General features: G+C 20.6%; 6 protein-coding genes across 6 annotated transcripts; 3 read left to right on the forward strand and 3 right to left on the reverse strand.

Moving 5' to 3' along the window:
• Positions 1-1,865: 1,865 nt before the first annotated feature.
• On the forward strand, positions 1,866-5,629 carry SRAE_0000056900 (Protein argonaute-2; the record flags this gene model as incomplete). Its single annotated transcript, XM_024646477.1, has 3 exons — positions 1,866-1,885; positions 4,762-5,039; positions 5,082-5,629. The coding sequence occupies 3 exons, from the start codon at positions 1,866-1,868 to the stop codon at positions 5,627-5,629; spliced, it is 846 nt and encodes a 281-aa protein (XP_024500654.1).
• A 1,979-nt stretch (positions 5,630-7,608) lies between these two features.
• On the reverse strand, positions 7,609-8,031 carry SRAE_0000057000 (Hypothetical protein; the record flags this gene model as incomplete). Its single annotated transcript, XM_024646478.1, has 1 exon — positions 7,609-8,031. One exon carries the CDS (start codon positions 8,029-8,031, stop codon positions 7,609-7,611), a length of 423 nt encoding a protein of 140 aa, XP_024500655.1.
• A 177-nt stretch (positions 8,032-8,208) lies between these two features.
• SRAE_0000057100 (Superkiller viralicidic activity 2-like 2) lies at positions 8,209-9,630 on the reverse strand (the record flags this gene model as incomplete). The annotated part of the gene is made up of 2 exons (XM_024646479.1): positions 8,209-9,180; positions 9,301-9,630. The coding sequence occupies 2 exons, from the start codon at positions 9,628-9,630 to the stop codon at positions 8,209-8,211; spliced, it is 1,302 nt and encodes a 433-aa protein (XP_024500656.1).
• A 2,816-nt stretch (positions 9,631-12,446) lies between these two features.
• On the reverse strand, positions 12,447-12,966 carry SRAE_0000057200 (Hypothetical protein; the record flags this gene model as incomplete). The annotated part of the gene is made up of 2 exons (XM_024646480.1): positions 12,447-12,680; positions 12,727-12,966. The coding sequence occupies 2 exons, from the start codon at positions 12,964-12,966 to the stop codon at positions 12,447-12,449; spliced, it is 474 nt and encodes a 157-aa protein (XP_024500657.1).
• A 2,499-nt stretch (positions 12,967-15,465) lies between these two features.
• On the forward strand, positions 15,466-15,675 carry SRAE_0000057300 (Hypothetical protein; the record flags this gene model as incomplete). Its single annotated transcript, XM_024646481.1, has 1 exon — positions 15,466-15,675. One exon carries the CDS (start codon positions 15,466-15,468, stop codon positions 15,673-15,675), a length of 210 nt encoding a protein of 69 aa, XP_024500658.1.
• A 4,325-nt stretch (positions 15,676-20,000) lies between these two features.
• On the forward strand, positions 20,001-21,332 carry SRAE_0000057400 (Astacin-like metalloendopeptidase; the record flags this gene model as incomplete). Its single annotated transcript, XM_024646482.1, has 1 exon — positions 20,001-21,332. The coding sequence occupies one exon, from the start codon at positions 20,001-20,003 to the stop codon at positions 21,330-21,332; it is 1,332 nt and encodes a 443-aa protein (XP_024500659.1).
• Between the last annotated feature and the right edge of the window lie 1,820 nt (positions 21,333-23,152).

Genomic DNA, 23,152 nt, shown 5'->3' on the forward strand with positions numbered 1-23,152 from the left:
CTTATTGTAATTAAATGCCAAATACTTTGTCTTAATTTGTGTTTTTAAACTTATAAAAATAACTAAATATTATTAAAATGAATTACATTAAATTTATCATTTCCTAATGGTTCCCATGGTTTTCATCTCTATTGAGAGATAATGCAGCGGTTTTAGTCTTTAAAAGGGAGATAAATAAAACAGAAAGATTGATATAAATATTTATTAATATAATAACAACAGAAAAATATTAAGAATAAATAAATTAAGAGTGAGCAGAGCTGAACTGGTACTTGAGCAGACCAACTTCCCGGACAACAAAACTGACTTTGTCTTCTATTTCTTCTCCTTTTTATACTCTCTGAATCCGCCTACATAATGCCGTCTACTGACTGGCATTACTATTTAAAATCTTTTCAAATTTGAAATAGTAATATTTTTAAAGTATAATGTGTAATGTATTTTATTTTATTTCTTTTCATTAATAAAAATTTGTTTAAGTTTTTGAATAGAAGATTTTTCTATAAGAATAGTTTATATTTTGACTAAATCTATAAAATTTTATATTTCTTATTATTAACATTAGAAGCTAAATAATAGCTTCGTTCCAAAATTTTGAAAAATGAAGATTTTAATTCAGAATTCAATAATTACCTCAAACTGGGTTTTTTAAACCAAAGAAACTATAAAAGTCGATGAGTATATTAATTTTCTTTCATTCCCATGTTTACTATGTACTACATTTATTTGTGTAAATAGGCATACAAACATTATCTAATTGAACAGTTAACTATTTTCTTATAATCTCTTATGACTTTTAATTGTACATATATAAATATTTAATACATATGAAAAAAATAATTAACTGTTGAAATTAAATTACAAACAATTTGCCAAGTTTTGAATTTTTTATTTTGTAAAATAATTAAAGATCATTTAAGAGTATTAAATTAAATTTGTCAAATTATCAATAAAAATTTTACCACTGCTTTTGTTATATATGTTAAAAAAATAAATATTTTTAATTTAAAAATAAAAGCATTTTTTTTTCTTTTTATAAAATATATTTTTTAAATATTTTGAAAAAAATGTTTCTCATCCAATCTGTTTAAAATTGATCAAAATGTTTTTAAATTCAATTTCTTTTGTTAACATTAGAAGCTAAATAATAGCTTCGTTCCAAAATTTTGAAAGCTGAAGAATATACTTCAGAATTCAATAATTACCTCAAACTGGGTTTTATAAACCAAAAAGAATGTGAAAATTTCCGAGTATATCATTTTTCTTTCACTCACTTGTTTACTATATACACATATATTTGTGTAAACAGACATACAAACATCATCTGAATGTATGATTACCTTTTCTTAACATACCTTGTGCAAAACTTTTATTGCACAAGTAAAATCATCTTTAATTCTAGGACAAATTATTTTATTAATGTAGTTAAATCACAAATATATTGTCAATTTTTAGTTTTTTTTTTATTTTTAAAAATAATTTTATGTAATTGAGGTGAATTACATCAAATTTGTTATTAAAAGTTATGCCAAAGTTATTGCTATTCTTTTAAAAGTAAAATGTATATATTTTTAATTCTTAATATTTGAATAAATTTTTAAACAAAACATTTTACCATCACACTTTCAAAAATTGATCAAAATGTTTTTAAAATCAATTTCTTTCGTTAATATTAGAAGCTATTAATAGCTTCGTTCCAAAATTTTGAAAAATGAAGATTCACGTCAAAATTCAATAAGTACTTTAATTTGGGTTTTTAAACCAAATAGTAAACAAAAATATGAGAGTATATTAATTTTATTTCATTCACTTGTTTCTTATATTTTGCATATCATTGTTTAAACAGACATACAAATATCATATAAATGAATAGTCAACTTTTTTTGTATGATCTCTTATTATTTTTAATTGTACATATATAAACATACCTTATAATGGAAAATTAATTTTTGATTGAAATTAACTCACAAAAATTTTGTCTAATTTTTTAAATTTACATAAAATATTAAACATCATTGAAGAGAATTATATTATATTAGTTAAATTATTTTTTGAATTTCTAAACCACTATTAACCTTATCATTTAAAAATATTAACATTTATTAAATTAAAATATATTATATTTTTCATTTTTGTTTATTATAATATATACAAGTATTAAAGTTTTTAAAAATTGTAAGAATATATAAAAAAATGCTTTTTTTTTAATTAACATTAGAAGCTAGGAATAGCCTCGTTCCAAAATTTTGAAAGCTGAAGATTATACTTCAGAATTCAATAATTACCTCAAACTGGGTTTTATAAACCGATGATTCTTAAAATATTTCTGAGTATATAATTTTTCTATCGCTCATTTGTATACAATTTACACATTTATTTGTGTAAACAGACATACAAACATCATCTGATTGTATGTTACCTTTTATTTTTATATTATCTGCATTAAATTATATAATCATTTTAAATATTCAATTAAAAGATATGTGAATTAGAATTGTCGGTTAAGGAAAAGGATTTAGAAAAAAGAAATTTTATTAAATTTTGATTTTTTTTATCAAATTCTTTTTTGTACAATTAATAGTTATTTTAAAAAGAAATAATCAAAAACAAATGTTTCATTATTGTGGATCAGATTGAATTTAATACTCTATACTGAAAAGAATTTACTTTTATGAATTAGTAACAATAAATTTATTGAACTTTCAAAAATTGCTTAAATGGAATTTCTTCTTTTATAATGTAAGTTAAACAATAAATACAACAAAATTTATGATATATTTTTGTTATAAAAGAGATGAAGGAAAATCATACCTTTATGTAACACTGCTTTTCTTGAGAACAACGTACATTTTATTTATCAGGAAGATGTGACTATTACTCATCAAAATTTCTATCAAAAACACATTACAAATTGTATTATACATTTATAAATAAAAAAATTCACATGAATCTGAATAAAAATATTTTTTTTTTAAATTTAATGTGAAATACTAAAAATATCATTAATAATTAATTAGAAACTTGATTTTAATTATTATTATATCAATTATATTCTATTTCAACATTTATTACATACCATTTTAAATTATACTGATTGTGTATATATTAATTGTCATAATCTGTTTTTTTACCTTGTTCATAAAATGGAAGTAAATTTGAAAGTTTACAAATGTTTTATAAAAATTTTTCTATTAAATAAGTATACGTATATGGTTACTATATTAAATTAGTTAAAATAATATCTATGAAATTTTTATTAATCTCGTTAAATTTAGTTAATTAAAATTAAGTGTAATAAAAACAGAAGATGAATAAAGAAAGCTTTAAAAAATTTGAAAAATTATAGAGTGTTTTCCTATTGTTAATATTAATTATGTTATTATTTATTTTAATTATTGTTTTTTTTATATAATTAATTATAAAAAAATATACTTATTTAATGATTTCATGTAATCAAATATTTTATTAGTATCATTAAAACAATTTTTTTACTTGCATAATTAAGATATTAAGCTTAATTTTTGAGCCACTGACATGCTAAATTTTTTTAAAATAAAAGTTTTAAAAAAAAACTACTATCAACTTTCTTAATTCTAATTTCATGTATGTATAATTTTTTTAAAAATACATTGATAATTTAATAATATTTTTTAACTAATATAATGAATAAATAAAAAGTAAATAATTTTAGAATAATTTTTTAATAAAAATTTTATTAAAAATCTACTTTCAACTATTTTAATTTTATTTTAAAATTTCTTTTAAAATTTTTTTTATTTTATTATAATAAAAAATTTTTGTTAAAATCTATTTTTATTTTTTTACTTTTTATTCTTACTATCAAATGCTCAAATTACTATTCATTTAATTAAATTTGTAAAAACTTTTTAAATACTTTACTTGTTTTAATTTTTTTTATTTTATATGTCAATGACTCTAAAAAAGATCCAAAAGTACTTGCAATATTAGTAATTCTGTTAAGTAAAATTTTTTTTGGAAAAAAAAAAGAAACATTTATTAGAGATTGAAAATTTTACTTTTATTTGCAACAGAAAATATGAAAATTAACGATTGCAATATAGGTTCTTCTTTTATTTTGAGTAACCTTTTTTTTAATGTAAAGGTACAAAATTTAAAAGACCACACAAAAGCTGTATGTGTAATATTCATTAAAGGTTCTCACTGTTATTTTAAAATTGTTAATTTGCCATTAGTCGATTGATACATTTTAATATTTAATTTGATGAGATATAAAAATTATTTATTACTGTTACTGCACTTATAATTGTGGTTGTTTCTAAATTGTAAAAATTTTTATGTGTAAGACTTTGTATTTATAGTTTTTCATTTCTACTCTTTTAACATATTTTTTTAATTTGATACATTAATCTTAGTTATAAAAAAAAGTGTGGGAATTGATAATAACTAAATTTGATTTTTTCTACTCACACCATTATTATACTACAAGTCAAAATATATCTTTTTTTTTACATATACCTCATTTAAATAATTTATAAAAAGTTCAGAAGTATATAGGATTGTTCATCTTAATTTTTTTTAAGATGTCTGCAAGTCATATTAATACCTAATTACATAAACTTTCGTTTAGTCAAGAAACAATATGGTATCGTTACAATTATAAAATTGAAGTTTTCTTTCCAAATCGTAACAAAACAAGAGACTTAACATGTGTTTATTCTGAAGGCCTTAGATAAATTTAAAATATTTATTTGATTATTAATATTTTTACTTGTATTACAGTTTATCAATTGTAGCACTTGAGAAAAAAAATGTCTGTAGATTCGCCCTAAGTAAAGCTAATGAATTAAGTGGTAATTTTGGAAATGATAAACTTTTCTATGCTTACGATGGTGTGAAGAATTTAATAACAAATCATCTTTTAAATATTGATGAATTTGTAATTGAAAGAGAAAAATTAGGTATCCAATACAAAAGTATTTTCAAAAACGGTAGTGTTAGAATTTTTTTTGAAAAAACCACCCGTTATCACGAGATTGATCTTTCCGTCTATGCTAGTTGTTACGAAGAAAAAGAGTTTATGATTATAATTGGTTGCTAAGATTTAATTGTTACACAACAAGCATTGAATGACAAAAATGCTGGAGGAGGTGGATATGTTCAATTGAATGGTGAGAAGTCATTAACTGAATCATCATCATTTTTGAAATATGAAAATTTAAGGATAGGTCTTGGTAGAATAATAGTTGGTAGTTTTACAGAAAACATCAAATTTACAAATATTGATGAACCATGTTTTGTACTTTCTATTAATGCATCTAAAAATGTGTACTACAAATCTGAGCTTCTTGACAAAATTATTAAAGATGAAATCTTTAGAAGAAATGTACCACGCTTACTAAAAGATTTTAACGCTGAAATTAATGACAGTAATATTAAAGGTGTCCATTTTGAAACGGTGTATAGAAAAAATGGTGATATCATTAAGTTTCGTCATGATCTTCATAACCATAGTACAATAGATACAATTATTGATATGAAAGATGGTTCTCAAAAATCTTTTGCTGAATATTTTCAAAATAAATTTAATATACAATTAAAATATCCAGTATGGCCACTTTTTGTTTATAAAATTCACGTTACTAATTAAAAAAATAAGGTAACGAAAGTTTTTAAAGAAATAAAATTTTATCCATTATAAGTTTTAAAAATTGTTCCTAGACAGAAAGTACCAACATTCAATTTGGATCTTATTTCTACATTATAACAACAATATGTCAACACTAGTAGACTATTTAAAAGGAAAAAATACTTGTTTTCAATTGTATAATCTTGGTATTAATAATAGAAACAATATTTTTACTAAGTTTGGTATAATTGTGCCACAACCACAACTTGTTGATGCTTCTATTCCTGATCCAATAAATGTTGCTTGTCAATTTGTCAACCAAGAAAGAAAAAAATAATTTTATTAATTTCTCCAGAACACATTTTACTTTATTTCAAGGATGTGACTATACTTCTATTTCATCTCAACTCAATTATTCTAATAAAGCTATTGGAAAATATAATTATATTGCCTGAATTTTTATGAATATTTTTTTTGGTCTTATTTTATGTATTTTAAATATTATACTTTTTTTTAATATTTACATAATATAATAATTTTTTTATAATTTTTTTAAACGTTTTATTTACTTAATTTAAATTACACTAAAATAATTTAACAAACATGTATTTAAAAATACTACTTAAGACTAACTAGTCTTAGTAGTAAGAAAGCCTTTTATATGCCTGGGTAAAGGCGGTGCTTTACAATTTTAAATTGTAATAATCTTATATTGAAATAAATTTTTCATATATATTGTTTTTTTAATATTGTTAAAAGTTAAAAAAATTGAATTGTCAACTTATCTAATTGAAAAATTTTTTTTACTTAATCTTTTATAATTAATTAATTAGAGTTTTCTTAAAAAAAAACGTTAGAATTTTTTAAAAAATATTTTAACATAAGTTTAGTATAAAATGAGTTTCTTAACAGTAGTATAAACTTAAAAAATAATAATCAAGAAAGTAAAAGAATATATATATAATAAAGTTTTTTACTGTATAAAAGAAGCAAAAGAATTCTTATTTGATGAAAGAAGAAAAAAAGAAAGGAAAATGTCATGATAAAAGTGTATAAAAGGATGATTTTTATAAATAAATTTTTTTTTTCAGGAACAATTATGTACCATAGGAAAAATATATAATTTAGAGACTTATATTTATAACATATTAAAAAATAAAAAAAGTTTATTTCATAATTTTTAAAATAAATTAATTTAAATTTTTATATATATAAATTTGAAACGGCTTAATATTTTTGTAAAATAAAATTTTTTTTCAGAAACAATTATGTACTCTAAAAAGAATATATAATTTAGAGACTTATATTTATAACATATTAAAAAATTAAAAAATTTTATCTCATAACTTTTAAAATAAATTGATTTAAATATTAATATATATAAATTTACTTGATTTTTATAAAAAAAATTTTAACCGTCTTAATATTTTTTTTTCTTTTTTAGGAAAACAACTGTATCATAAAAAAATTATAGAATCTTGAGATTTATTTCTACAACATATTTAAAAAAACAATTTTGTCTTATAATTTTTTAGATAACTGGATTTAAATATTAAAATATAAATTTACATTTTTTTTTAAATTTTTTTTATTTATTTTTCTTTTTTAGAAAAACAAATGTACCAAAAAAAATTATAGAATCTTAAGATTTATTTTTACAACATATTTAAAAAGTAAGAAAGTTTGTCTCACTAAAAGAAATTATTTTAAAAAATTTACTATATAGAGCCGTTTTAAAAAAAAAATTATTTTTTTTTAATTTTAAAATTCACAAATAGCAGTATTTTAAAAATTAATAAAAAACAAAAGTTTTTTTTCATTATTTCATACTGTTTTTTTAAATTTTTTTTTCAAATTGAAGAAACGTCATATTTCTCAATATCCTTAAGTCTTTTTACCATATCAAGAAACTTGATTTTTAAATTAACATACAAAAATATATTTTTGGTAAAATTTTCAAGTATTTGTCTTATTGCGGTTACTCTTTTAAATATTTCTCCCTAATACATCATATTGGAACTTGAAACTTTCGTAATTGGAACACCACAGTATATTTTTTTTATACAGTTTACATATTTAAAGACTAATGGTGATTTATATTCTTCATTTTCATCAATCACCTTAAAAGCACGTTCATTTTTATAAAATATTTGACAATATCTTTCTAAAATGTCCTTTGTAGGAATGTTTGATTCAAAACTTTCTTCTCTGCCAAATTCATCATCTTTTTGAAGCATAGCAAGTATTTCAATAATTTCAATTTTTTCTAAGTGAAAAAATTCATTATTATTCATCATTTCTGCAATTACCATATTATTTTTATTGAATCTTGCAGATACAGCAAAAGATCCCTTTTTTGTAATTTTTCCTTCACTATTAATAAAGTTTCCCTTTTGAAGAAACTTTTTTAATCTTTTATACATAACGATTTCTTTTTTTATATCTTTTTTTTGGAATTTCATGAATGATTTTTTGATATTTTTTTCAAACATCTCCAAGCAGTTTTTTTCTGCGTAATAAAGAATTTTTGAGTAATTTATTTTATATTTACTCTCCAAATTTCCAGATATTGGTTTCAAAAAAGATGAAATTATTTCCCCTCAGCGATTTGAATCAGTTAAGGAGAAGATTGCATGTCCTAAACTGTCGATTCCTCTTCTTCCAGCTCTTCCAGCCATTTGAATAAATTCACTTTGTTTATAAGTTCTTCTCACATTGCCGTCAAATTTGTAAACTGATGTAAATATTACTGATCTTGCTGGAATATTAAGTCCAACTGCCAACGTTTCAGTCGAAAACATGACTTTGATGCCACCGTTGATGAAGCATTTTTCCATAAATTCCTTTGTCATTTTCATAAGCGATCCGTGATGTACGCCGATTCCATTAGTTAAACAAACAGCGTAATCTTCTATTTCAGACATAAACGTTTTCATTTCTTCATCTTCCAAGAACAGAGTTAATTTTAATAACTCATTCATTAAATCCCTTTCTACTGTATCCAAAAAACACATTGACGAGATAAGTTTAGCCATGGAATCACATGTCTTCTTTGATGGACAATAAATTATGGCTGGAAGCATGTCTTCATCTTTTAATATCTTAAGAAGTTCCATGAGTTCCTTTTTTCCTCTATTTTTCCCTTGGCATTCAATCATAGCGGTTTCGAGTCCTTCAGAATCGGTTTCATCAGTTCCCACTTTTATTTGAATAATTCTTCCCGTTGCGGAACAATGAACACAATATTCAAGAGTTATTGGTCTTTCATTGGTACCAATAACATGCATTGGGTTTCCTTTTATGTAAACAATCCATTTTGCAAACTCAGAGCAGTTTTGTAAAGTAGCGGAAAGAATTGCTAATTTAATATCTTTTGGCATATTAATTATGCTTTCCTCCCAAACATGGCCCCTTGCTTCATCTCCAAGAAAATGTCCTTCATCCATTATTACATATCCAGCATTTGTAAAATTTAAAGAATCATTGATAATAATTTCGTTTAACACTTCAATCGTTAATATTACAATTAAAGCGTTAACATTAACGAATACATCTCCTGTGATTAATCCAACCTAAAAAATTTAATATTAATTAATTAAATATCAAAGAAAATAATATTTTAAAAATTTTAACTAAATTATCAAAATATAAAAAAATTAAATCGCAATATGAAAAAATAATAATAAACTTACATTATTATATATTTTCTTAAATTCATGGTATTTTTGGTTTGAAAGTGCTTTTAAAGGTGTCGTATAAAAGCACCTTTTTTTGGCTTCCAAACATGAGTTTATCACATAACGAGCAATAGAAGTTTTTCCTGCAGAAGTATGAGTAGCAATTAATACTGACTCATTGTTGTCCACAGCCAAATTAGATTGAACTTGGAATATGTCTAATTCATATCCAAAACGAAGATCGTGTTTTGGTTTGGATCCAAGTTTTGATGGTTTACTACTTTCGTCGTAGAAAACCTCATGTAAGCAATTTTGTTCATTCAAAATTATAGCAGAAGAAATCATTTCAATTATCTGAAATAAACAAATAAATAAAATAAAAAAATAAAAAAACTCATTGCAAAGTAATAACGCGATTAAAAAAAATAAAATAAAATAACTCATAGCAAAATAATTACACGATTTAAAAAGTAAAAAATATGCAAAAAAATTACCTACCTAATAGAATAATATATTATAATTAATAGAGCATTTTTTAAAAAATAAATAAAAGTAAAAATATTTTCATTAAAAAAAATAAATTATTAATATTATATTTGAAATCCTAACACATTGCAATTTTTTTCTACACAAAAGATCTAATGACTTTTTTAAAGAAGCATAACATATTTTAAAAACGGGAAAATATACACAGAAAGAATATAAAAATGAATAAGTACATTTTTTTATAGATAAAAGTAAAAAAAAAATTTAAATAATATCATTTCCACGACAAAAAATAATTTTTTCATAATGTGTCAAAATTTTCATAATTTAAAAATCACATAGTTATATAATTTTGTATATTAACAAATTTTTATAAATTCAAAAAATAATCCTAATTGTAACATCGCTTAAACATAGGAAAGATATTAGAAATACCAAAAAAAAAGGTTAATTTAATATATCTAACTAATATTTTAAAGACGTTTCTACTAAGTAAAAAGTTATCAAAAAGTTTAAAGATCAATGATTTTTTATACACAAAAACAATTAGGTGTTTAAATTTTTTTGGATAGTTCAATTTTAAAAATCGAAAATATTTATATTTATAATTAAAAAAACCGACAAATTATGTTTTATATAATAAATTTATAAAATAACTTTAAAAAGTACAATTTTTTTTTATAAGTTTTGTTAAATAGTTCAAAAATTAATATTTTTTTGGTACCTGGTAGCTCAAATTTAATCGTTAGTAAAAATATTTAAATATAAATCCTTTAAAGTATATTAAATTTCTTGCACACTGGCGTTTCTATCACTAGAAGCGTACAACAATCTCAAGAAATAACAAATTTTTATTTTATTTAACTTTATTAACTATAACAATTGTGGCCACCTAAAGACAATTGTGTACCAATTATAAAAATTATTAAAAAATAATGTTAAGACTTACAAGTTTTCTGGTTTTCGGGTTATATAATGATAATAATAAAAAAAAACTTATTTTCACCTTTCCAAAAAACTTGTAAAATGGTGATCTTTGTAAGATAAAAAGCCTGCACATCTTATTCGTTTTTCTAAATTTAGAATTAAAAATTTTATATTTATCAAAAAAAGAAAATACTTTTGAAAAATTTGAAGCGCTACATTTTAAGTACTATTAGGTTTCAGTAGCTTTATTTGTTTTGAGTTAACCAAAAAAAAAGAATTTTATTCTATCTAAAAAATTTTAAATTAGCTATAACTTTTTATAGAGAACTTTTATCAATGTGATGATAAAGTGAAAATTAACGTTGCTTTTAAAATCTTTCATTTAAAATTAGTTTTGTTTAAAAGTAATGCACGGTTTCTGAGATATGGTAAAAAAATATTTATTAGTACTATATTGAGAATTAATTTTTTTTCTTTGAATAGACAAAATTTTGAAAAAAATAATGAAGATAAACGTATAAATTTTAACTATTCACAATAAAAATATTGCAAAATGTAATTTAAATTATTGAAACTGTTTATGAAACTATTTTATTATTATATAAAAAAAACAATAAAATAATATTATTACACTACATTTAAATATAAATTTTATGTACAACACTTTATATTTTATTAAACATGATATATATATATATATATATATTTCTAATTTTTAATTTCTAAATGTATTATATTTTAAAAATCAATACAAAAAATGTTATCTTTTTTAATCAAAAAATTTTTCTAATATTAAAAAAAACGATAAAATTACTTATTCAAAATGTTTAAAAAACAAAAAAAAACAAACCACAAACAAAATATAAAAATTCACAATTCTAATTGTTATTTATATTAACAACATAAATAAAAACTAATTTAAAAAAGTTAACATTTTTTTATATTTTTTTTTTCAGGAAAAACTATGTACCATAAAAAAAATATATAATCTAGAAATTTAGTTTTATAACATATTAAAAAATTAAAAAATTTTATCTCAAAATTTTTAAAATAAATTGATTTAAATATTTATATATATAAATTTACATGATTTTTATAAAAAATTTAAACGTCTTAACATTTTTGTAAAAAAAATTTTTTTTCAGGAAAAACTATGTATTATAAAAAAAATATATAATCTAGAGACTTATATTTATAACATATTAAAAAATTAAAAAATTTTATCTCATAATTTTTTAGATAAATGTATTGAAATATTGAAATATAAATATAGGAAAATCATGTTTATAAACTTTTTTTAGATATTTTAATTTTTAAAAAACTTTTTAATGAAAAAAAAACACATTGATTAATAAAACGTAATCAATTTTTAAAAAAATTTTTATCTTAATATAGAAAAGGCTTTCATAACGAAAAAAATTAAATTTTTTTTTAAAAATTTTAACTTTATATTTTATATATAGATGTAAAAAAAAGTCCGAAAAACTTTTTTTTCAAATTTAAAAGTTAAAAAAATATTTACTATTATAAGACTTTTTTTGGTCCTAAAAATTTTAAATGATCATATATTTTTTAAAAATTAACTTATTTAGGGAATTTAAAAAACACTCCAAAACATTTTAATTTCCTAGCGTTGGCAAAACACACACTAGCTTCCTATTATACAACAAAAATAAAAGTTATTAAAAATAAACACAATATATATTTTAAACATTTTATTTAATAATAAAAAAAAATACATTACAATTTTACTCTCTGGTGAATCTTTTTGTTTTCAATACACAATTTTCCATTTTCTTTAAATTTTCTTCAATGTTCTTACATTGCGGCCAAATTTGGTTTTGAATTTCATTTAACTTACGGGAAATATTTACAAGTTTTTTTGTGTCATTTAAAGTTTCTTCATATTTGTGGATGTTTTCGGCGACTTGGCACTGGAGATTCATTATTTGTGATTCTAATATATCAACACATTGCATGATCTAAAATAAAAATTATATATTATAAAGAATAATAAAAAAAACCTACTTTAAAAAAATCATTATTATGTAAAGTATCCTTTTTTTTACTGGTTTGGATTTCTTCAGTATTTTTTAATAGCTCTTTTTCCTCAGATGACACAACAACTTTAAGTGTTTCTGAAATTACAAAAAATAAATTATTAATTTTAATTTTGAAACTTACATCATTAATATTGGTTTCTTTCCCTTTTGTATACTCACGCATAGCTTTAAAAATTTCGTTGATTGATTTTTTGTATTCTTCCATTATTAATCTAAAAAAAACTATTACTAATTGCCCGATATCTATGACGAAATTCACGAAAATATGGTTATAAAAAAAATATGTTAAAATGTTAGTAAGATACTTGCGTAAGTAAATTAATTGTACATAAAATATTTATAGTTTTTTTTATTTAATAAATAATTATAATATTAAAAAATTTAATAACCCTAAACGATATATATAAATTTTATAAAATTACACTCAGCAAAAAAAATTTATTAATTTTATTAGTAAAAATATTTAAATATAAATTTTCTAAGAATATTTAAATTTATTGTATTTGGCGTCCCTATCACTAGAAGCGTACAACAATCTTAAGATATAACAAACTTTCTATTTTATTTAACTTTATTAAACTATAACACTTGTGGCCACCTAGAGTGAACCAATATAAAAATTATTAAAAGATAATATTAAGACTTACAAGTTTTCTGGTTTTCGGGTTATATAATGATAAAAAACTTAAATAATGATTAAAATTAAAAAAATCTTATTTTCACCCTTCCAAAAAACTTGTAAAATGGTAATCTTTGCAAGTTGATAAGCCTGCACATCTTACTTATTCAAAAACATATAAAATAAATTTATCTTAGAAAAAATTGACACATTACTTAACAAAGATAAACATTTTCTAATAAAATGAACTTTTTTTTAATATTTTTATTTTACAACGCATAATTAAAATATTAAATAGTTTCAAAAATTATCTAGATCATCATTTACTTGACTTTTTTTCAAAAGTTAAAAAAAATATATATTTATTGGTACTATATTAAGAATTAATTTAAGCAATATATTAATTAAAAAAATAAAATATATAAATCAAAATAAAAATCTCTCATATATGCTTATTTAAAATATATTTCGTAATTTTTGTAAAATGTATCAAAAAAAAAGAAACAAAAAATAAAAGTACATTGGAATAATATTAACTTTTTTTTTTCTAAATATAAAGAGACTAGATATATATTTTAAAATTTTTGCTGACCAATATAAAGTTAAAATTTTTATTGGTGTTGCAACCAGTACAAAAAAGAAAGAAAATAAAAACATATAATAATTATATAAAAACTTATTCTCAACTCGTTAGGGTTAAATCCCATTTAACTATAAAATATATGTATATATATATGATTAATTATAAATGAAAAAAATTTTTTTAATATATTTTTCTAAAGTACAGTAAAAATATATGTAAGAGATGTAAAGTCAAATAAATTGTAATTCTCACACACATTATCAAATCTTGTAAGGAAAATTCAAATTTTTTTAATAGTAGAAAAAAAAGTATAACAATGATATTTTTTTTTGATACTAATAAGATCACATAAATAATGTAATTGCCTATAACTAGGTAATATAAATTTAATCTTAAATAAATTATTATAATCTCAGTAGTTAACTTGAAAAATAAAAATCTAAATAATAATAAAATACATTATTATTTAAATTTACATGCTAAATATATCTATCATCATAATATATTTACATAAAAAATATCTAAAAATTGTAATAAAAATTTTTTTTAAAATTCATTCTTTAAAACATTTTTCTATAAAAAATATTCCTAACTTTTTTTTCAAATACATTTTTAATTTATATAAATAAAAATTTTAAAAAAATGATATTTTTTAATTTTGCCAACAAATAGATAAATACCTTTATTTATTTAAAAAATTTGTTTGTGTGTAAATTATTTAACTATACTTTTAGAATCTTCTTTTTTTTTCAATTTAAATGTCACTTGAAAATTATCAATCTTAGAAGGTAACAAGTGAGACAAAAAGTTTTTTGGATCAAGATATTTTATGAAAAGTCATAATATACAAAACTTTAACAAAAAGATATTTTTTTTTAAATTTTTTCTTATTCTCAACATTTCACTTCTCTAGTTTGTTATCATTATAAATTTATTATTTTATAGTTGATTATTTTTTCAAAACACTAATAGTTGGGGTCTGTCTATGTGAAACATCAAAAGTTTTCAATACTTTTTACAAATTATGAACTACTATTAATAATTGTAACAGAATGTGAACGGTACAAATGGAATACTTTGTTTGAAGTTATTTTTACTTATATTTTTGTTGTAATTGGGTGTATTTTGTTAAATTGGTAACTTCTCATTTATAATGTAAAAAGAATATTTCTATGTAAAAAATAACAATGATCCTGGAACTTTTAATTATACTTAAATTTTTTTCATCAAAATTTTACAACTTTACTTTCATTTCCACGCAGTGATATACGAAACAAAGTTTATTTTTCATTGATAAATTATAAGTATCATGAAAGTTTGAGTACAATCATTCAATCTAAGTAATTATTTTTTTCTATATAAGTAATAAATAAAGTAATTTTAATCATTTTATTGTAATCTTTTGCTTATATTATTCATTTTTTTATTTTGGGAGATATTCTATATTGAATATAAACTTTAAAATATTTATTGGAGCTTTCCATTTATATTCAATAAAAAAAATGGTATTAGCTAATGGTACCAATCTAGAAACTTCAGGAAAGAGCACTAGCATGCCCATGGAGCTAAGAGATGTAAACTCTAATCAAGAAACTTCAACTATACCCATAATAAGGAATGAAACGCCACAAACAATTGTTTTATTCATAAAGAAACAGAGAGGTCGTCCACCAAAGATTGAAAAAAGTAAAAATGCTGTAAATGAGATCTAACAATTAAGGGAAGAGTTTAAAAAGCATAAAAAAGAAATTCATCAAATGATGAATCAGATAGTGATAAAAATGAAAAATTTGATGACACAGATTCATCAATTTAAAACAAATGAAATAGCATTAAATACAGGAATGCAATGTGATCAACGTATAAATCAAGATAAAACTCTCTCTGAATCAAGCAAATCAGAAAATATTATAAATGAACAACGTTACTTGGAAAAAGAAATAAATAAATTTATTATCAATGAAGAAGAGGATCACTAAATGATAAATGTTTAACATTTTAATTACCTGTGTTTAAATAAATGAGAATATTAAAATTTATAAATAAATAAATTATCTTTAAAAATAAAATTTATTTCATTTCTAACATTGTAAAAAAGAATTTTTTTATTTATTTATTTAATAATTGTGTAGTAATTTGTTTACAAAATTTGATGTAATTTTTTCTATTCTTTTTTTAATCAAAATTTTCGGTAGTATTTTAATATTTAAAATTAACAATATCTTTTCCAATAAAAAACTTTTCATAATATTTAAAAAAAAAAAATGCTTTCAGTGCTTTTTCAATGGAATATCTTTTTTTAAAAAGTACTTTTTATGTTCATTTCACAAAATAATGTGGCACTTAAAAAAAAATTTTTTTTTAAACATATTTAATGATTTTTTTTATTAATCATTGAAGTATATCAGTAGGGTTAACATCATTAGAAGAAACTTTTTAAAAAATTTTCTAATATTGTGACACTTTTATATTATAATTTTTATTGTAATATTAATATATATAATGCAGTTATTTTTAAAAAAAGATTTGTTTTTGTAAAAAAAAAATGATAAATTTTTTATTAAGTAAACAAGGTTAATAAAATTTATTTTATTAATATAAAAAATGACTAAAAACAAAAGAAGTAATTAAAAAAGAATTTTTTTGTAATATTTATAAAAAAAAGTTGATTTTTTTAATATTTATCAACATTCTAATTATTATTTCTTATTAGAATTTTTAAAATGGGGTAATAATCAATGAATAACAATCGCATATTTTCTTGCTGTTTTATTATATAAATCACCACACTCTTGATTCCTTATGGTGTCCATGGTTTTCACCCCTGTAAAAGAATGACGTAGCGGCAGTTAGGACTTACCATATGAAGGATAGTAATAACACGGTTTTATTAATAATGACGTTTAATAATTAACAACGATACAATAATATATGAATAATTACTAGTACTGATATGCCTTCCGTGGTATACCAGTAAGTTAGGACTTCAAAAAGTAAGAGAATTGGAACCATTCTTATTTCCTTATTCCTTTGTATTTATATTGCTTTTCGTATCCGCCTATTATACATCTAATGCCGTCTATCAACCGGCATTACTAATTAAAAATTATAAAACATTTTTGTAATATTTTTATATATATTATAATAATTTTTCTCTTAATAAATATTTTTAAATGCATTACAAAGCCACAAAATATAAAACTAAAATAAGTATATTTCATATTTAAATAATGTAGAGTGATGTACTAAAAATATATATTAGAATGTAGTGTAGTAATATCATTGTATTGTTTTTTTATATAGTAATAAAGTAGTTTTATAAACGGAACTAATATTTTTAATTGCTTTTTGCAATATTTTTATTGTGAATAGTTAAAATTTATACGTTTAGCTTTCTTATTTATTTAAAAATTTTGTGTATTCATAAAAAAAAATTATTTCGCAACTTAGTAATAATAAATATTTTTTTTTATTTCTAAAATAATATTTTCAAATTTTTAAGCTTTTTTCGACCATATCTCAGAAGCCGTAAATTGGTTTCAAGCCATACTATTTTTAACTGAAAGATCTTAAAGCGCTACATAAATTTTCACTTTACCATCACATTGAAAAATATACTCTATAAAAAGCTAAGACTAATTAACAATTTTTTTGTTAAATATTTTATTATATATAATTTAATGTTAATATATAATATATATATAATTTATAAAATATTTCATATTAAAAATGTTACAAAAAAAATATTCATATATATAGTATATACAAAATTTTATATATATATGGTATATAAAGCATGTGTAAAATTTTGGTGTAACGTATATATATAAAAAAATTTTTTTTTCAAATTGCAATCCGTCTGAACCAGGTTTCATTTATCAAATCACAATTTTTTTTTTTGATATTATTTTAAATTGAAGCTAAAAAAATTACTTCAAGTAGTACTTTTATTTACCTCAAAAAATTTATAATAATCGGTATTTTTTCACTTTTGAAAAAAAAATTTTAAAAGTTAAAAAATCAGAAAAAAACATCACATTTTTATTTGTCATATTTCAAGAACGAAAAATTCTTTTTGAATGAAACTTATTTTAATCGAAAGAGAATTAATTAATGTGTAATTAAAGTCTTTATAACAATTTTGAAATTTTTAGTTTAACTAACATTTTTTCAAAAATTTGCATAAAATTTTTTTTTATTAAAAATGAAATTTTTAATATTTTAAGAATCTTTTTTTGGCTATATTTCTGAAGCCGATAATTATTTTTTGATGAAAGTAATTTTATTTAAAATGTCTTCAAAAATTACATAATTTTTTACTTTATCATCTTTTTAAAAAAATTAATTTATAAAAAGTCATTAATAATTAAAATTTTTTTGATTAAAAAATGAATTTTTTGATTATATCAAAAACAAATAAAATTACAAAAACCTAATAATACTAAAAATTTATCGCTTAAAATTTTTAATTATTATTTTTTTTTTGATAAATTGTTTTTTTAAAAAGTTATGAGACATTAAAAATTAATAAAATTCACAAAATTTTTAGCTTAATTTCAGAAGCTTATATCTTGATTCAAAATTATTTTTTTCAATATGTTAATATGAAAAACAGTTTCACTAAACTATCTTTACATATACTTTAAATTTAAACTCAAAATTATTTGAAACAACAATTTTGCAGCAAATATAATTGATGCTACTTTTTTATCTTTATGCTCCAATACCACAATAAAAAAATTATTTTTTAAAAACAAATGTGCTTATTGTTATCAGTGTGTTTTTTTACGTTAGAAACCTTTAATATAAATTTAATTTATAAAAGTTATTTTTGAAAATCCTTATTCTTCTATATATATACAAGAATATCTCAAGAACAGATAATGATATAAATATGTTATAGTAGTCAAAATGTAGAGAACAAATTTCTCTAAGACGAATTTTTTTATTTTTTTTAAAAATCTTTTTTTTTAAAGATATAAAGTTTAAAAGTTTAAAATAATGAAAAAAAATAATAATAAAAAAAGTAAAATTGGTTTTGTGCTTATATCTCAAGAACAAATAATTGCATTAAGATGAAACTTGTCGCTTTTAAAAAAGCACAAAAAAATAAATAATTTCTATTTGCACCATTTTTTCGTAAAATTAATTTTTTATAAAGTTATAACTGATAAATAAAAAAATAAATTTTACACTTTTCTAAGAATATCTCGAGAACAAAAAACGATAAATATATAGCATATTAGTCAAAATGTAGAGAAAAAAATTCTCTAGAGTACCTTTTTTTTATTTCTCAAAAATATTATTTTTTTTAAAATTTATAAAGTTTTAAAATTTTAAAATTTTATACTTAACTTTAGATTATCATATCTTACTTAAAACTTAATCTTTTTGAAAAAATAAGGCTGGAAACGTTTTCTCCGATCTTTTTTTACCTTAGGATCAAATTTTGCTAAAGAAACTCTTGAAATTGAAATGTTACAGCAAATAAAACATGTGTTGTTTTTGCTTCACTTTACTGCATCTTGCTGCAGTATCTAAATAATGACGCAATTTTTTTAAAAAGTTATTAAACTTTTCGTGATCAGTGCATTTTTTTACGCTAGGATAAGTTTAAAAATGTTAAAAATTCTAAAAAAATTTTTCTTACTCAATTCTTGCTTATATATATTTAGAATATATATTTAGAATAAATGTATCAATAATAACACTTGTTAAAACAAAAATGGTTGAATGTAAACTTTTTTAGGCTATTATTATATTGTGTTAAATTAAACAATATTTGAATTTACAAAAGAAAATATTAACAGTTGAGAAAGATGTAAATATTAAATTTAATATTGATCTTTTATTTTGGTATATAAAGAAAAAAATTATTTAGAAAATATATCATTTTTAACAATGAAGTTTTTATTTAGCATATTATTTGCTCTTACTTGTGTTCCATTCAATTTTTGGAGGTGTAAGTTTGATTAATTTAATTTAAGTGTTTTTTTAGCTTACTCGTTTGAGAATTCAACAAAACACTCGTGATTCAATGAGTGAAAATACAAAAAAAGCATTTGATAAACATACAAAATCTATGGCTGAATTAATTAATTTAAGTAATCAGCTTAATAATGTACAAGTTTCAAATGCAGATAATAAAAAAGAGATTGAATTAACACCACAAGGAATTCCATCTATGTATCAAGGAGATATAATTTTAACAGAGCAACAAGCTTCTTATTTAATTGATGAAGCAAAATTAAAAATAGAAGCAAAAAAATCAAATAAGACAGGAAGTGATGTTGATAAAGAAATCGTTGAAAAACTTAAAAAAAATAGAGCTTACAAAAAAGATTCACCTTTCAAATGGACTTTTCCAATTCCATACTTTATTGAAGGTGGTGTCGATCAAAATGTTGTAGATCAAGCTCTTAAAACTATGGAAAAAGAAACTTGTATTACATTTAAAAAAACTGCTCCATTTAATAATAAACTAGGTCTTAAAATTTTTAAAGGAAAAGGTTGTTGGTCATTTGTAGGACCAACTTATAAAGATAAACCACAAGAAATAAGTATTGGTAACAATTGTGAAAAAAATGGTATTGTTCAAGATGAAGTTTCTCATGCATTAGGAATGTTCCATGAACAATCAAGACCAGATAGAGATAATTATCTTTCTGTTAATCTTAATAATGTTGACTCAAATCTAAGAGACAACTTTGATAAATCTACAATTGCTGAAACTGATACTTTTGGCGTTCCTTATGATTATGGTTCAGTTATGCATTATGGTAAAAAAGCATTTTCTTCAAATCGTGGACTTACTATGGTTCCTAAAAATAAAGATTATTTAAATACAATTGGAAATAATGAGAAAATGCAATTTAATGATATTAAAACGATTAATTTAGCTTTTTGTTCAGGAAGATGTAAAGGAGGTGTTCAATGTAGTAATGGAGGATATGAAAATCCAATGAAATGTGGTACATGTAAATGTCCAAGTATGTTTGAAGGAGACACTTGTAATAAAGTTCGAAAAAATCCAGCAAATTGTGGTCAGTCTAATAGTATAGTAGCATCTAATGCTTTTAAAAGTTTAAAACTTCAAGGTGTTAAAGATTGTGTCTTTCTTATTAGTGCAACAGATGGTAAAAAACCTGAAATTGTTATAGAAAGAGGAAACTTGAAAGCAACAGAACGTTGTTTTCCTGGAGTTGCTCTTGAAGTTAAATATAGTAAAGATTTAACTATTACTGGTCTAACATTTTGCGGATCTGTTCATAATAAAAAAATATTGCTGAAGGATCTCAATTGCTTTTCCATTATATTGGTACACGCGGAGATCATTCTTTGCAACTTAAATATCGTTCAGTTTAATTGAATTTACTATATAATTAATTTATAAATTTTACAAATTGTAAAAATAATTTGATATATTAATTAAATCTTAGTAAAAAATTTAATGATATTTACTGGTCTTATTAACCATCAGTAAATAAAATTTGCATCTAATATTTTATTTATTTTATCAACACAAAAAATTTCACAACAAAAAGATTCATAATTAAAAGTTGCCTTTACAAGTAAAGTACGAAATATAATATTTCTTAACCTTCACATAATTTTTTTTTAATTTACTTATAATAATAGATGAATACAAATTATATTAATAAAGAATCACCTAAAACTCAAACTAATTAATATTGACCACAAAATAATAAAAAATGATTCTAACTTCTTTTTTATCTTTTGTTTTTAAAAATAAAATAATTATATAAATTGAATAATTCTATCAAATCTTCATGATATTTGTAAATCAACAAAAATAGAATAAAGTAAATAAAATTTATTTTTTTAATACAGTTTCACAGTAGTTAGAGAATGTAAAAATTGTTAAAACAATAAGAAGGTAGCAAAAAAGAATATAACTAATACCAAGTAACCTTTGATTGATGTATATCCAAGATTACAAATTCTAGTATCTATATTGACTACTTGTTATTAAATAATTTACTAATAAATAGTTTTACTATTACTAAAAGTTTATTGCTTGTGATTTTATTTTAAAGTTTTCATTCTGTCTATTAATATAAATTTGCTATTAAAAATTAATAATTCATTTTTTTTATAATAAAAAATTTATAATTTTGCTAAAAGCTGGCCATTAGTAAATGACAAATTAAGTATAGGATAAAGTTTATTTTATATGATGAGAATTTTGTTAATATGTTTTTCGACTTACAATCTATAAGAACATTGAAATAATTTAAGTTTTCTTTGACACAAAACTTCTAATTTGGACTCAAATTAAATAAAACGTTATTTCCATAAGAAATTTTTTTTATAATTATTTTTTATGTTATCAATTTTATGATCTATCAATCAAGAGAAGTAATTTTGTACTTAATATTATGTCCATACTACTTTTTATATAATTTACATTAATTGCTGTTTATGTATACAAAAATAAAAATACTAATTTCATGGTTATTTATTTAAGAGCAATAAAAATAGTTGTTGTTTATCGATATATTATATAAGCGAGAAATAATTTTTAAATATTTTTTTTTAATTTCTGAATAAACTTTTCTGATAGAAAAAAATACTGATAATGAAAACAACAATAATTTTTTTCAAAAAATTGCGTTTTTTTAAAGATAATGCAACAAAATAAGTTTTAATAGCAAATACTGCAAAAATGATTATTTTTGAAGCGAAATTTGACCAAAAGTATTAAATGCCTAAAAAAAAGCTTTCCATAAGTGCCCTAATGGCGTCCATGATTTTCATCTCGGTGAAGGAATGATTTAGCGGTCGTTGAACATACCATGTTGGCAAAATAATAATAATAACAAAATGAAATGCTTATTCTTTATTTAGTATTAGAAAATACTACAATATAATTAGGAAATAATATAATAATAATGTCTTCCGGAGCATATTACAATGATTTTTTCATCTACTCTTGAGATATGTAAGTAAGGTTAAGACTGAAAATTGAACTAAAGTTAGGATTGCTTCAACTTACTTATTCTTTTTTCTTTTATACTCTTTTTTTCTATCCGCGTTTTTCTATCTAATGCCAATATATTCTACTAGCATTGCAAAACTTTTTGTAAAATTAAATTTTTAAAATTAAAATGATGTTTTTAAAATTTCAAAAAATTAAAACTTTCTTAAAAACAGATTTCTCAAAAAAAA

Source organism: Strongyloides ratti, scaffold srae_scaffold0000004 (genome assembly GCF_001040885.1).
Source record: "Strongyloides ratti genome assembly S_ratti_ED321, scaffold srae_scaffold0000004".
NCBI classification, from domain to species: Eukaryota; Metazoa; Nematoda; class Chromadorea; order Rhabditida; family Strongyloididae; genus Strongyloides; species Strongyloides ratti.